This window comes from Primulina tabacum, chromosome 11, assembly GCF_025594145.1.
Source record: "Primulina tabacum isolate GXHZ01 chromosome 11, ASM2559414v2, whole genome shotgun sequence".
NCBI lineage: Eukaryota > Viridiplantae > Streptophyta > Magnoliopsida > Lamiales > Gesneriaceae > Primulina > Primulina tabacum.
In genome coordinates this window covers 1,721,735-1,736,880 of record NC_134560.1, presented here as the reverse complement: position 1 = coordinate 1,736,880, position 15,146 = coordinate 1,721,735, and the positions used below count along the sequence as shown (strand labels likewise).

The following is a 15,146-nucleotide window of genomic DNA, read 5'->3' as shown; positions in this document are numbered from 1 at the left end:
CCCTAACAAGTGATCCAATGTGATCTTCAGACCGGAAAATTATAGGTTTTATACATAGTTTTATGGTTTTACCAAATCTGTTCCGTATCGCAGCTTTCCCAAGTTTGTTTTCAGCCTTCTCTTGAATAAGTGACACATGCTGCTATTTGCAACACACACAACACATTGTTTATTGACTAATTCTCTCAGAAGACATTTTTTACATCACTTGAACAATAGTCAAGTTAAATCAAAATAAACCTGAGTAAATATCGCTTCCTACAATTCGTGACATTGATTTGTTACAAATAATCTGATGAATATATACATAGTGTAAATTCTCAAACATGTGTATTATATTCCAACGCTGAATTAATTATGCTTTCATCTTTCTTCGGAATGTATCTTCAAGAGGCATTCATGGACCTAATCAAATGGAACTATCAGAGAGTGAGAAATAGTAAGATGTATATGAACTCTCTAACATATGCTGCTTCAACTAGGGAAAGGAGGTTGAAAGGAAATGCGGAACGGGAAATGGAGTATATTACTAACCTTTTGGATGCAGTGTTTGGATTTCTTAGCTTATCATCCACCTTTGTTAGCATAGAATCTTTTTCTCTTATTGCTGCTTCTCTCTTGATTTTCCTTGACTCCACTTCTATTGCTTTGGCTAGTGTTTCAGTTTTTTTCATAAGCATCTGGAAATAACAAAAATAAATACTTGAGTTCGTGCTATAAACAATCACTACTCCAACATATGAATTAAGAGTTAGAGTTACTGTTTTACTACCTTGATTTCTTCTTCTTTAGTGTTCAAAGTGCGGTCCTTCAATTCACAGGACTTCCTCAAATTTAGGACTTCTCTCTGAAGCCTATCATATAAAAATCCTGATACCATGTCTTCACCATCAGTATTATCAACCTCCACTTCTTTAATCTTTTTGCAGCCGTCATTCATGTATTTGTTGTTTCCCATTTCTCCAATTCCTTCACAGTTACTTGTTATTTGATCAAATGTTACCTTACTGTTTGCCTCCGTATTTTCCTTTTCACTGTTATCATCTTTAACCTTGTTCCTGGAAGTCAATAAACTTTTTTTCAACAAACTTTCTCCAGAAGGATATTTCTTTTTCAAACCATTAACTGGATTAGTTTCTGCTGTAACAGTTGAAGCTTGTTCTTGATCCTTCGTCTGCTCTGAGCCTTTAGCAATGGCAGAAGCCCTTGGTAGTGATGTTGATCTCTTTTTCATTCTATTGTTGCTTGATAAGATCCCAAATAAATTACAGGTTTTTACGTTTTTAGGGGATCCATTAATCTTGTTTGAAGCACCAGGGTCGTGCCTGAATCCTTCTTCAAGTGTCTTTAGCCTCAACTTCAACTTATCCTGGGGGCCCAAAAAACGAGCATGTTTATTTCACCATATATAGGTGTTTTACCAAAATGGGGCTTGAAGTGTCGTCACCTTGACTTGTGCTTCTGCATTGGCAGTTCTCTCCGAGCTGGTTAGTTTGTCTTTTAACTTCTGTATCTCTGCCTACAATTCCGAGGTCTCACAGTTAAAACGAAGGAGGTCTACAAGTTCAATATTTTCATTTATAACACAGTATATTCAGTTTCACAGATGCTATCAGAAACCTGAACTCAATTTCGTTTCTACTTTCTAAGATTCGTTAGCATAATGCCTGTTTATATGGTTAGTTGTTAAGCATACCTGCAGTGTCCTTCTCTCTTCTAGCCATTGCTTGACAGGCATTACTTTGTCCTTCTCATCTTTCCACTCATTAGCTACAACACTTGCTACTCGGTTAGCTGAAACCTTGGCCCTTGCTAGTTCCCTTTCCAGCGTCCTCTTCTCGTCCTACGAAATTGGAGAAAAAACTTGGGTCATTTCGTGGAAAATTGTTTTACCGTGATATTTAGATAAATCTGGAATAGATGGCTGAAGCACAAGATTTTACATTTAGTTCAGATATCTGTCGCCTGTAGTCACGAATAGCGTTGGCTGTTGCTCCACCAGCAAGTATGGCCCCCTCAAGCTCCATGATGGTTTCACTAAGCTTTTCAATAACTAAAACCTTCTGCCTATTAGTATTCTCGAGTACTCTATTCTCCTCCTGCATTACATTAGCATTTTTTTGTTAAAGTTCTGGAAAACTAACCCCGGTCAACCCATATTTGATTCAAAGGCTACCAGGTATATCTCAATTTGTCTCCTGAGCTCGAAGTTCTGATTCTGAACCTCCTCTACTATTAGTGCTCTTTCTAGAGCTCTTCTCAATATTTTTTCTGCTTCAAGAAGTGCCGCTTCTTTGGATTTGGTGAGACGTTCCATAGCCTTCTTATCCTCTTGAAGCGCAGCAATCTAAAATGGCCGAACACCAGAAGTTCAATGTACCTTCGAACTCTAGTCATAAAAGATTCTAATGAATAGAAAACATGTTTTCCTCATCTGAGTACCTCATTTTTCCGCATCTTAAGTTCTGCTTCTAACGGGGCAATAACCAACTCAATGGCGACAGAATCATCATCCTTTTGATTGGCATAGACCCTCCGCAGAGTCGCTTCAACTGCATATTGTGCAGCCAGAGCTTCACGCTTCTCACCTGTGAGTTTCATGATGTCCAGATTCTGCATCAATCACACTTAAAATACTTTAACCATCTTAATTCACAACTTTGTACATGAGCACTTTAAAAAATATGTACCAGAAAATGAATACACACCTTTTGTTGAACAAGGCTTTCATTGATTCTTAGCTTCTCTTCCAACATTTCTACTTCACTTCCAAGCTGTCAAATATATTGTTCTGTCAAGCTGATATAAATGCCAGATATCGATAGTGTGTGTGTGTGTGTGTGTGTGTGTGTGTGTGTGTGTGTGTGTATTGCATCTCCTCGGGTTAAAAGTTTCAGTCTTCGTTTTCATATATATATATTCTACCTCTTCCACAGCCTTATCCTTGAGGATTTCTGTTGCTCTCAATGCTTTAATTTCACTTTGAGCCTTCCCCAATTCCCTCTCCTTCTCTGAAGTTACAGTAAAATTGAGCATGTGATCGGTATTAACCATTATAAGATATTTGAAAAAATACGCTTTAAATGTTAAACCGATGTTCACATTTCCCACTATGGGAGGATGGTCAAAAAATTATACTTCCATTTGACTTGAAGTATAATATAAAATTTATGTTGTGATTCCCTTAAAGAAAAAAGGCGTAGAAATCACGTTCGTTTGAAATAGAAGCACAGCCTTTAGCCAATTATGACATTAATTAATTATGATTCATGAGTATTTAATATTAAAAAAATTGTTTGTTTGAAATAACTTGCCGTACGTGACAACTTTGAAAATTACCATATCTATCTAGCCTTCATCAATCTAAAGTATTGATAATAAAATCCCCTTAATTTCATTATTTAATATCAGTTTTTTTTTTTACAAATATACCACATGTAATAATTTTTTGAATGAATAAAATAATGACAAAATAATAAATTTGCTCATAAATGTTGTTTTTTTCAATGATTTTCTCAGGTCTGAGTGTAAAAAAATCTATATATTTCAGACAAACATGTGTAATGTAATACGACAACGTGCACCAAAGAACAAAAGAAACACGAAACTTAAAAAGTACTGCATGACATGAGCGTGTGCCGTTAATCTTTAAAGAACAAGGAGGAACAAAGAGAAACCAAACCTCTTAGCAGATTCTGCATTCGATTGAGCTCCAACACAACAGGGCTTGTATCAGAAAGAGAGCAAGCATCTTCTCCATTATTAAAACCATCCATTTTCCCTTCTGGGCTCATTCACTACCGCCCGATCGAGTTTAAATAACAGGAATGTGTGGATCAATAAAAAGTTGGTGGGGTTGTTATGGGTTTAGTATATGTAGGAAAAAGGAGGAAAAAACAATAATTATCGATGGATGTTTCCTACTCCCATAATAAGAATCCATACTTGTAAGGAATTGACCGCAAAGAGAGGAGCTTTGGATTGGGATTTCCCCCTAATTTTTAAGCAAACTCTTGAAATCAACCGTTTTTGAGCCGGCTGGCCTTAGTTGTTTATGAAACACTCGCATTTAAAAACAACAACAACTCGGTTTAATGTTATCTTTCCTACTCTTTTACCAATTTACATCTATTAAATCAATATCATTAACTACTTGTACAACTATTTTATCATAATAAAATCATCATTACATAAGGGAAAATGGATAAATTGCTTTATAAAATGTATTTTTCCAACATTTTCTTAATTTGTGTCAAAACACACACAAGCCTAATTGAGTGGGATGGGGGGGAGTATTGGTTAACCTCCTAAATTTATTGAATAATTGAAGGGACTAGAAATATAGGGATTTGGATCTTCTGCTGTGCCTGAACTTGTGTTGTGCTCTTTTTACATGAGATGATCAGCTGATCTCGTTACGTCTGACAATTTTTCAGATTTATCTGACATTGTGTGAGGTCCATCAGATGATCAACTGATCATCTCCCGTAAAAAGTACACAACACAATGTGCTGTGTTTTCTTCGGCCACAGGATCCAAATCCGAAATATAGATATATATATATATATATATATGTATATATATCCAAGAATTTGTTAGACTTGGGTGGGTGGTGACGTTGAAAAGAATAATGACTATTAATTATAGCTTCTGGATAATTAAGGATAAAGATGAGAAAATGCAGCGTGTTACACCTCTCCATGGTCGTGATCTGAAAATGTTGATGGGCACCACTAATTAATTGCTTAAGCGTTAAACCCTCCTAAACTCTAGCTTAATTACTCAACCAAGAAAAAAAAGATGCATATCGTTGATGGAAAATTGAATGAAGTTTCTTACAAGTATACATGAAAAATTCTTGCATGAGAAAGAAGACAACGATATTTAGATTAATGGAGTAGAATAAATTCAATGTCTTATTGGAAGTAATGGAAATTGAAAGTGACTTTAATTTGGTTTCAAGCCCAGAATTAGCTGTCGCGCTTACTCGGTTTTAGTTGGTGAATTTTGACAAATAATAACAAGTTTGATCAAATAATGGAGAGTAAGTAGGAACGTGACCATAGTATGAGTATGTATGTCCTAACCCAATAAATATTGGACCTTTAATGGTGTTCGTTTCCAATTAAAACTTGCCATATTTTACATCTTAATATATTATTATAAATTATCTCGTTATATAATAGTATAATTTAATTGTGATTCTGAAACGACGACAAAAAAAAAAAACACAAATGTGAATTTTTCGGGTAATATTTGTAATTTTTTTCACAAAAACTAGTACGATAATGTATCACATGTCAATTTTGTGAGACATATTTCAATGCGAATTAAATTATTTATTATAGACATAGATGAAGTCGACGAGTTATTTGAGAAAATAGATGAAATAGAATGGTTAGATGGAATGGGGAAGAGGAAAAGAACTTGTGGGCCATGGAGGTGTGTGTGCCTTCGGATGAATTGGGCTTGGAATTAAAGTTTTGCTTAAAACAGGATAATGGGCCAATATATAGGCCTCTCATAAGATTTTAGGGGCCCGATATTCGATTTGTCACACTTCGCAAAAGAAAATTTGTTCATGACGTATTGGTCAGCTTGATTTAATTTTTCCTTATCCAGTTAATTTGATTTGTTACAAAAACCAATCAGATTATAAATTAATCAATTTCACACGAGAAATATATTTAAAATCATTTAATATTCATTCAATCTTATTATGATGAAAGTAATATTTTTTGATACAAAATAAATAAAAATATAATAATTTAAGAAAAACCCAAAAGACTTGTATACCTGAAATGGTTCCATGCTCAAAATCAATATTGACACATTTTTTTAATGGAAGCATGAACGTGGAATCTTGTGCAAACTCGATCGACAACCCAAATCAAAATTTTTGCTTATTTAATCTTTCTCATTGAAGTAAACAAGTTAATTTTTTTACATCCATAAACTCATTCAAATCTTAAACAAGAATCAAGAATCAAGAATCTTATCTAAATAATAACAATAATAATAAAATCTAATTCATCATATCAAACAATAAAGAATGCCATAGTAATTACAAAAACAATCCTTTGTAGGAGATTTCTGTTATTTACATGAGTATCCTCATAATTATTACCTGTAATATGTTAAAGCAAATTCTCCGCAAAACCCATGTAGTAGTGTAGCGTGTATTCATGGCACTTGGCCTCTGCCTTTGCCCGCCAACAAAACCTTCTGTGTGTCTCTCTCGCGTATTTAATCCACCATCTTCGGTTACTCACTGAGCAGTGTCATTAGCCCTTAACCGCCAAAACCTGCCACCAAATATCCTACTCACCATTTGTCTCATTCTCTGCGCTGAACTCACTCCAAGTTGTTTTCTTCCGTTCGGACCATTTTGAAATTTCTTCATTGTTTCTTTGATTCTTTTGGTTTTCGTAGTTGAAGTTCTTGCTGCTCAACCTTTAAGGTACGTAGAAACCTTTATGTTCGTTTTGATCAGTGGTTTTTGCGTGTGGATGCTAGTTTTTTTTTGTGGATGGTGTTGAGGTTGGTCGAAATTCAACACAGCTCATTTCGTTTTTGGTGTAAAGAGACGATCTTTAGTTCAATTCAGCAATACAGAGGATGATATTCTACATTTTGAATTTGTTCTGGTTCTTAGTGGGGTTTAATTATTATTTACTTTCTTTTGCTTTTGAATTTATTTCCATGCGCTGTGAAAACCAGAATTAGCCAAGTGATTTCTATAATTCTGGTCTTTAGAAAAGTTAGCATACGGGGTTTGATATATTCTGTGCGATCATAGCTTGGATTGCTTGTTTCATGTGAGGGGTAACTTGTGAATGACGATTTTGTTTGTAACGTTTTCTCTTTCTTTATGTTTTCGTCGATCAGCATGTCTGAAGAACAGGTGATGAGGGCATGGGAAGAGTGTGTGATTTCACAGGAAATGGGCAAGCGTACTATTCACTATATCATACGGGACACCACAGGATATCATCTCCTTGCTGTGGTGGGGACCGAGAGAGGGAAGCACATGATTTATACAGTTGCCAGGGATTTCATACGAGTGTTTGGGTCAACCAGTGAAGTCCATGATGGAAAGAAATGGCAAACAAGACGTGATGTGGTTGAATGGCTTGTGAAACTAGTCTCAAAACGCGCCCCAATTCTGGTTGATTCAAGTATGTAATGCTTATTTATTCTAATTATTTGAAATCAATGATTTAAATGGAAATCTTATATAAAAATTTAGTTGTTTTGAGAATTCTATATTCACGTTAAGAGTTTCCAGTAGGTTAGTTGCATGAGGTACAGCTAATCATTGCAAAGACGGCATCACTAGGATAATATGGCCTTGAGAACTATGCAGGGGGTAGCGCACCACGCAGAGAGACAATTCGGAAGCTTTTGTGCTTTAGATGTTAAGTTTATGCATTTGCCGCTTATATTATTTGCCAATGCTTCATGTGAAATGCTAACTTTCTCCTTTATTAAGTTGTTCAAGCCATTAGTTATCCATGTGCTAGGTCATTTCTAGTTTGATAAGATGATATCTTTCAAGTAAGTTTCCCACTCAGTAGAATTGATCTGTGAAGTGTTACATATCCTTGAGTTTATATATCTCTGCTCACTGTTCAATTGGCAGATGAACTAGAGGAAGCATCAGCGGAGGCTTTGGTAGATGAATGCATTTCCATTTTCTCTCAGGATGTCTTTATTATTTTATTCCTTTCCAATTACTGCCAGTTGAAGCCTTCCTTTTGGTGGCAGTTGTTTCTTAGATAATAGTTTTTTTTAATGAAATATTCATGTCATTAGGATTTATTTCCTAAAATTAGATATTTCTTTGTGTGCTGATTGAAATGAAAATGACGTAAAGACTTGTCATCTGAAGAGAGTTTACAGGGGATTATTGACATTAACTTAACTCCTCCAGTCTCTTTGGCATACTTGCAGGAACTAATTGAGCTTATTTCTCATTTTGGTTCCTTCGCTTGTTTCTCCATATCCATGAGTTAGCATTATTTTGGCAACCTAATCAGTTAATGATCACGAGTTTTTCCATGTTACTTAAGCATCTCTTAGCTACAAAGAGTTTTAGTTATTTACAACCCAAAACTGTGAGTAATCTACCGTCTGCATTGTTATGCAATTTAACAAGAAACAGTTATAGTGCAAGAGTTGCACGTCCTTGTTCACTGAAAGTTTTTGAAGTCGAACTTTTTTTGTTGAGCTTTATATAACAAACTTATGAATATCAGTTACACTTCATCAACAAACTAGAAATCTAAGATACATTGTCAAAATTCACGTGTCAATATGGAAATTGAGATAGCTTACTGAGCTTCTTTTCATTTAGCCAAGTCAATACTTTCATAGGGGGGTGTTAGGTCTCGATATTTGGTTTGTTTACAAGAAAAAAATGCCGTACATAAAATATGCTGTCTTAATTTATAACCTATTATGTATACTCAGATTGAGTAGTTTATCATAATTTTATGACCTAATATGTGCTGTTTAAACAAAAGAAAATCTAATTCCAATGTCTTGGTAAACTAGCCTTATGCTTTCTAAGACATTATTAATAGCATAAATCATTTGGTATAGTCAAATTGATAGAGAGCGCCAGGAGTGATGGGGCTTCTCTTTTGTGACTATTTGATTTCAAAACTGACTGGACTGCATCACAAACTTGTCTCACAGTCAGTTTTCAGCACTTTTTGTTACAAGTTATAACTAAAAGGCATATCAAATATATTCATGGCTTTCTTTCGAACCTTCGTCGCGACATTTGCTTCTTCGGTCCCTTTCTACTTTTGTTCTTTAATTTACTATTCAGATATTTCCCTACAGCTTCAGTCGTTTCTTATATCATAGCCAATCCATTCCACCACGAACTTCTAATTATGATATATCCTACATATGCATACAAGTTGAACAATCACTTCATTCTTATTTGATTTCAAAGCTTCCAAACTTCCAACCATTTTCTGAAAATGATGCATGTTAATCAGTCAAGCATCTACATGTGTGACATAGACTCGAATTGCAAAAGAACACGAAACAAGTCTAACAATGAAAGGATGTTGATATTATCAATTTTTATGTTTTATCAAATATCCCCTGCCTCACACCAATGGATACACTTCTTAACACAATTCAAGGAATGTTTACCCTAAACGACTCAATGTGTGATGAGTCAATAGGATACCATGGTTCGTTCTTCAAATGCAATCGATTAGCTTCCGTCTTGCCATCATTTCCTTTACTTTATCCCCATCACTGTTCCATGCACTCTTAGGATTCTTTTACATGTAACAGTTCGTGGTTGGCTGTTACAAATTTGAATCAACGCATGAATATTCATATTGTACTACATAGGGAGTAATGAATTATCATACGGGATAAATATATACCCCCTTAATCATTTTCGCATGCACATCCACGTCAAAAGGAACCTTGATCTCTCACTAAGTATGAAAGTTATGAAATTAATAAACATAACTTACTCAAAAAGAAATATGAAATCTGAAACGAGGAATTATTGAACCAATGCTTACTATCCTTAGCTAGGTAATATTGCTGGAAAGTTATGATATCATAATATTGCGAAATAACTGAGGAAATGTTGAAGTAATCATACAAAAATGCGAATCTCACATGAATTCTAAAATCTAATTTTTTTATGTCAATCACATTATGAAAATCTCTTTTAGATTTAGCGAGGCATGGTTTTATCTCCTCCAAGTGTCTACCGTGCCCTGGGCTTGGTTAAAGCCGTTGGATTGCCAGATAGGAATGATGTTTAATTTGTAACGTTTATTATGAGAATCAAAGAGTTGTTAGAAAAAATAAAACCTTTTTAAGAAAAAATTATCTTGAAACCAATTGAAGGTTTACACATGTTTAAGAAAACGTGAGGCGGAGGCGGATGTAGTATCCAAATGTTAAATACCAGAAAAAGGTGTAGTGTTTCCTACTCTTTTCTTGCGAATTACTTTGGAGACTCTGTCTTACTTTGATCAAATTCAAGGTAAATTGTAGATGCCTAGAGCTTTCCTCAGTGAGCATTCTATTCATAAAGTAAACTTCAAATCGCTTATCTGGGGAAAGAAAGGCCATCTCCTTTTTATGTGATTGTACTGATTTTATGATTAGAATTTGGATTTTGTGAATTCATCTTCTTTGGCTTTATATAGGTTTATGTATTTTTTTTCTGTGTCTTGAGTGTGTATTCACGTCTGACTATGAATTTGTCCACACAAACATATGTGGGGGGACGAGGGGGGTAACTCATCAATTGTGAGTTCCTTACTAGTAGCCATTTCACGTGTCTGACACCTATCTTGCTAATATCTCTATGTTATGCCAAAAATATCAATCCTGTTATATTACTTTCTCAATTTGGCTAGATTTTTGGTTTTGAATGTTATTACCTGTAATGCCGTATCATTATTTTTACCATTTCACCGTCTAAAAATTTCATTCAATGTCAAGTTGTTCTTAATCTCCTACTTTGATTAGGAAGTACATTTCTATTATTAAAATGATGTTAAATATGTGGTGACTTTCTTTGAACCAATGCTTTTCTTAATGCTGATATTCCGAAGTTTGATGGAAGTAATCTGTCAACATGGTTAAGGTGATTATCTTTAAAGTTGTAAGTTTTCATAATGGTTTGAGCTTTCAGAATTGGTATTTTATATGCTTCAACTAAGCCCGACTTGGGTTTTGTATATCCTGATGATCTTCGGAGGTCGCTTTTAAAATATCATTTGCCTTTATTTCCCAACCATTATTGAGTTGCCACTTTGTCTTTTATCTTGATGTTGCTTGCTTTAATCTCCGTGTTGAACCGTCTGGGCTTCATACCCCGTTGCTGGCACATTATTTTTTTCAAACCTCAGCTACTTATATGGTCAATCACTCTTGCCATCAATCGTGCAAAGAAGAATGAGACATGGTACAAAAATGTTGTGTAATAAAGATAGATATCTGGATTTTGCAGACAAACTGCACTCAAGGCACTTCTAACAAGTATTTTGAGATATGTAGCTTGAAAATGGTTGGAACTTCATTCTTTACTTATTGAGATGGTTTTTACCTGTGAGATCCATTTGAGCTAGTAATAGAAGAAATGGAAGCTGTGAATCCTGGAAGTTGTAGTTAAGAGTTTATATTTCTTATAGCAACTATTGGATTAATTATTCTTTAATGTGAATATATTTATGTAATTTAACATTTTGCATGTTAACTCCCTGTCAGAGCACCAGCGATTACTTGATACCGCACCTTCTCTACAATATCTCATGTCGGTGATGACTCGTTTCTCCACTCGTCGAAGACCCAGCCCTTCAGACGAGGAGGTAGTTCTCATCATTTTGTTCCATGCAAATATCTTCTGATCATATCTGCCTAAATTCAGGTCTTATTATTTGATTGATTGAAAATCTTGATTTCAGATCCAAGAGTACAGTGCAACGGTAGAAGAAAATTCAGATATTGTGTGGTCAGGCGAATCTTGGAAGTGCTGTAAACAGCTGACTCATTATCCAACTTTCTGCAGAAGAGGAACTAAAATACCTGTAAGTCTCAAATATGCCACTAATCTTGCATTTGCCAGCTAACCTTTGTAGTAGTTCTCACAATCATAGTCATAACCTGTAGGTGCATTCCTTTGTATGGGTCATGGGCAAAGGTGAGAAGGACCTCGTAGGTTACATTGAAGATATGTATGAGGATCAGCAGGGGAGAAAATGGTTAAAGTGCGATGGCTAAACTTTCAAGAGGAAATTAATTTTCCAATTCCTTGCTTGAATTCCAATGGAAGAGAAGTTTTTATGACTCCTATTGAGCAGGAGATAAGTGCAGAGTGCATTGATGGACTGGCTGCAGTTTTGACTCCTAATCATTTTGAGAAATGTTTGGCGCTTCTTCCACAAAGCATATCGTTTGGATGTTTTTTTTGCCATAGGGAAATTGTAAACAAAATTATGAAGCCCTTTAGTTTAAGTAGATTGCGCGGCTACTCTACTCAGCCAATCCTGTACACTCTGGAATGCTTTGCCCGGCAATGCAAGAAGAGCAAGAAGTCAACTCAAGAATTAGAAGTTTCTGCTCCTGAGGAAACTGAAAGGCATGGTTCCAAGAGTAATAAAAGTGGAAGTTCAAATCAGACTATTGGGAATCAAACCTCTTCAGTATTGGACAATCAGGGCAAAAAATGTGAAACGAGTGGCCAAAGAACGAAAACCAAACTGTCAAGCAAGAGACCTATGGATAACAATCTTGTTGTGTCTGAGCCACTGGGTCCAGTCCCATCCAAGGTCGATAAAAATATTGAGCTTCTTTGTCAGGATAGTGGCATGCGAGGCTGTTGGTTCAGGTGCAAAATCTTGCGTTCAACAAAAAAGTGCCTGAGGGTTCAATACCTTGATGTTGATGATGTTGATGGAGCTGGGAAACTTGAGGTATATATGCATTGCATGTTTTGTTTTCCCCTCAGTTTCTGTTCAATATCCGCTACCCTTGCAGTTTCCTCTGTCAAATAATTAGACAACATACTTGGAAATGAGTACTTGATAATTTTGACTTGTAGCTGATATATATTCCTATTAATCTATCGAAGTGTGAATTGTACAGGAATGTGTTCCAGGTGGCAGAGTGGCAGATCCTGATAAGTTAGGTATAAGATGTGCTGGCCGCCTTACAGTCAGGCCATGGCCTTCTGAGGATTCTTCAGACTCTAAGCTTGAAGTGGGAGTGGGAGTGGCAGTTGATGCACGCTGGTGCGATGGCTGGTGGGAAGGTGTTGTAATTGGTTGCGACCCATCAACTACTACTAAACTACAAGTTTACTTGCCTGGTATGCATTTCAATTTGCGCCTTTAATGTCTTAGTGATATGGGTTCGATTAGTTATCATTTTGTGGCAGGAGAAAGCAAGTTCTTGACTATTGAGAGGAACAATGTAAGAGTTTCAAGGGACTGGATAGACAACAGATGGGTAAATGTCAAGCCAAAGGCGGACATACTCTCTTTCTTAACTTCAACTCTGAACCCGGCCCTGGAAATTCCACCTCTGCCAATGTTCTCCAAGACTAATACCTCTCCAGAGGAGAATAAGAATAAATGTGACTTTCAGAAAGTTGCGGGCGCTGAAACTGATAAACGCCAAAATCCAAGTTTTTCTGCCTCGGTTGATCTGAAAGCCGAGAAACTTCATTTCAAGAAACGACTTATGAACAGGGACGATGAAGGAAAGTCTAACGCAAGTTCTGTTAATGAGCGCAAAGCAGTGCCAAACATTAGCTGCCAGTCTAAGCCATGAAACAGGAACATGGTTCGGCTGCTGCAGTTGTTTGCTTCTTTTTTGGTAACTATACATGATGCTGCACATGTTTAAGCTGTAGCACACCATGTATAGTTACCAAAATAGATGCAAACAACTCGTAGGACCATTAGTTTTATGTTTTCGGCTATGTTTTTCAGACTACAATTGAATTGAACTACAATTGCTAAGCACAGTTTTCAACTTTTCAATAGTATTGGTAAAGTCTAAGGTTGCATTTCGATAGAAGGATTCGAAAATAAAAATTTCAAATTTATAATAAAAAATTCATCGTACTTGTTTATTAACCCGTGCAATAATTTCCCGGAAATGGAGTAATTTGAATATCCAGGAAGTTTGAAACCCTTTCCCAAATCTTATTCTCAAATCCAAATGTAACCTTAGGTGTTTCTCTTCGGATTGTTATAGAGTTGTAGTGTGTACATGGCGAAATAAGATGTGGTTTTCGCACTTGGCCTGTCCGCTTGCTGCTCCGCTCATGCCTCACGCGTTACTGCTTCTGTTCTTTGCAGTATCCCCAACAACAACATTAAACGTGCTTTGCAATTATCTCCATGTGAGATAACGTGTTCTTGAAAAGCGGGAGATATATTTGTTTTCTTTTTTAAAAAAAAAAATTGAACATTTCTATTCTTGCAAATCATCCACTTTTTGAACATTTCTAAAGTTATCTCTTTGTAAAAGCAATCTTTCAAAAAATAATACAAATATTGCTCGTCCAAATTTGTTCCTGGCACATCCCACCCAGTAGGGGTGATCAAATTTTTTTTATTAACCGCTCAAACCACATTGCACCGCACTGTTTTTCCTAATATTTTAAAAAAACCGCAAATAAAAATAATAATCATAAACCGCACAGCATACGCGGTTCGGTTATTTTTTTTTTTGCCCAGTCATCATTCATTATATCTCAGTTATTTTCAAAATTATGTTGTGTTGTTAAACTATTAACTTAGTTTTGAATATTGATTATTGTTTTATCTATTTTTATCTTTGTATGATTTGAACTATATTTTATATTTGAAGACACTATATTTTTGTTATTTTCAAATAAATTAGAATATATATTCTAATATTTTTCATTAAAAAAAACCCGTAAACCTACCGCAACCGCTTTAAACTGCTCAAAATCGTAAGACTAATTCTACATGTAAAACCGCGATTATATTTTCAAAATACTAACCGACCGCATATGACAATTCGGTTTAATTTTTTTTAGAAAAACCACAAAACCACACTGTGATCACCCCTACCACCACCGAGAGTTCCTATCCTATTTATTATTATATCTTGCTTTCTTGCAACTCAATAATCAATAAGGTGGGCTGAATATATTTCGTGGCCCGGGGAAATGGCCCCTTAGTCAAGTCTGTGGCCCATAACTTTCAGTGACGTCCGATTTCCTTCTTGGCCCGCATATGAAGTCACGCCAATGATGACATCATATACATGTGTGATTACGTAAATAACCCTGGAATATGAAGTTTCTCCTACTAGTAAATAGATACTTGGCCCTTTCAAATTAATAAATTTCGATTTACACTTCAAATCTGCATACCGAGAATAAAAAAAATTGAGAAAAGTAGCTTTATACACGCAAGAAGATTTAGAAATGCAGGCAATTACAAAGCTGATTATGCACTCAAGAGAATTCGAGGAGACCACGTTCAAGAATCCGAAGCGTCTTCTTAACTTATATATAAAACAAGTAGATTTCTCAATCTGAAATTACAAAGAATCACATGTAAAGAGGGGATTAGTTCCACGGCAGTGTGCAGTGTGATGCGTAGCATGGTTTC

At 35.6% G+C, this 15,146-nt stretch overlaps 2 protein-coding genes across 3 annotated transcripts; one reads left to right on the top strand and one right to left on the bottom strand.

The window, feature by feature from the left end:
• Positions 1-271: 271 nt before the first annotated feature.
• On the bottom strand, positions 272-4,067 carry LOC142519460 (microtubule-associated protein 70-5-like). The gene is made up of 11 exons (XM_075622487.1): positions 3,683-4,067; positions 2,926-3,011; positions 2,709-2,774; positions 2,443-2,613; positions 2,177-2,347; positions 1,944-2,099; positions 1,697-1,843; positions 1,448-1,519; positions 773-1,369; positions 535-680; positions 272-405 (listed from the first exon to the last, which is right to left on the bottom strand). Exons 1-11 carry the CDS (start codon positions 3,792-3,794, stop codon positions 387-389), a joined length of 1,743 nt encoding a protein of 580 aa, XP_075478602.1. The 5' UTR covers positions 3,795-4,067; the 3' UTR covers positions 272-386.
• A 2,093-nt stretch (positions 4,068-6,160) lies between these two features.
• LOC142518547 (uncharacterized) lies at positions 6,161-13,568 on the top strand. 2 transcript variants are annotated; one of them, XM_075621336.1, is made up of 7 exons: positions 6,161-6,460; positions 6,889-7,178; positions 11,263-11,363; positions 11,460-11,582; positions 11,665-12,467; positions 12,640-12,862; positions 12,932-13,568. In XM_075621336.1, the coding sequence occupies exons 5-7, from the start codon at positions 11,754-11,756 to the stop codon at positions 13,324-13,326; spliced, it is 1,332 nt and encodes a 443-aa protein (XP_075477451.1). In that variant the 5' UTR covers positions 6,161-6,460; positions 6,889-7,178; positions 11,263-11,363; positions 11,460-11,582; positions 11,665-11,753; the 3' UTR covers positions 13,327-13,568. The 2 variants fall into 2 exon arrangements, with proteins under 2 accessions (XP_075477451.1, XP_075477452.1); XM_075621337.1 differs by lacking the exons at positions 6,161-6,460; positions 6,889-7,178 and having other exon boundaries at positions 10,885-11,363.
• Positions 13,569-15,146: the final 1,578 nt, after the last annotated feature.

Bases quoted from the DNA above. Each gene is read 5' to 3' on its own strand.
- LOC142519460 (XM_075622487.1), bottom strand. From the start codon at position 3,794: ATGAGCCCAGAAGGGAAAATGGATGGTTTTAATAATGGAGAAGATGCT. The intron at 2,348-2,442 runs GTACTCAGATGA...CGGCCATTTTAG, and splicing joins TTAAGATGCGGAAAAATGAG to ATTGCTGCGCTTCAAGAGGA. The intron at 1,370-1,447 runs GTGACGACACTT...TTGGGCCCCCAG, and splicing joins ATGCAGAAGCACAAGTCAAG to GATAAGTTGAAGTTGAGGCT.
- LOC142518547 (XM_075621336.1), top strand. From the start codon at position 11,754: ATGGTTAAAGTGCGATGGCTAAACTTTCAAGAGGAAATTAATTTTCCA. The intron at 12,468-12,639 runs GTATATATGCAT...TGAATTGTACAG, and splicing joins ATGGAGCTGGGAAACTTGAG to GAATGTGTTCCAGGTGGCAG. The intron at 12,863-12,931 runs GTATGCATTTCA...ATTTTGTGGCAG, and splicing joins ACTACAAGTTTACTTGCCTG to GAGAAAGCAAGTTCTTGACT.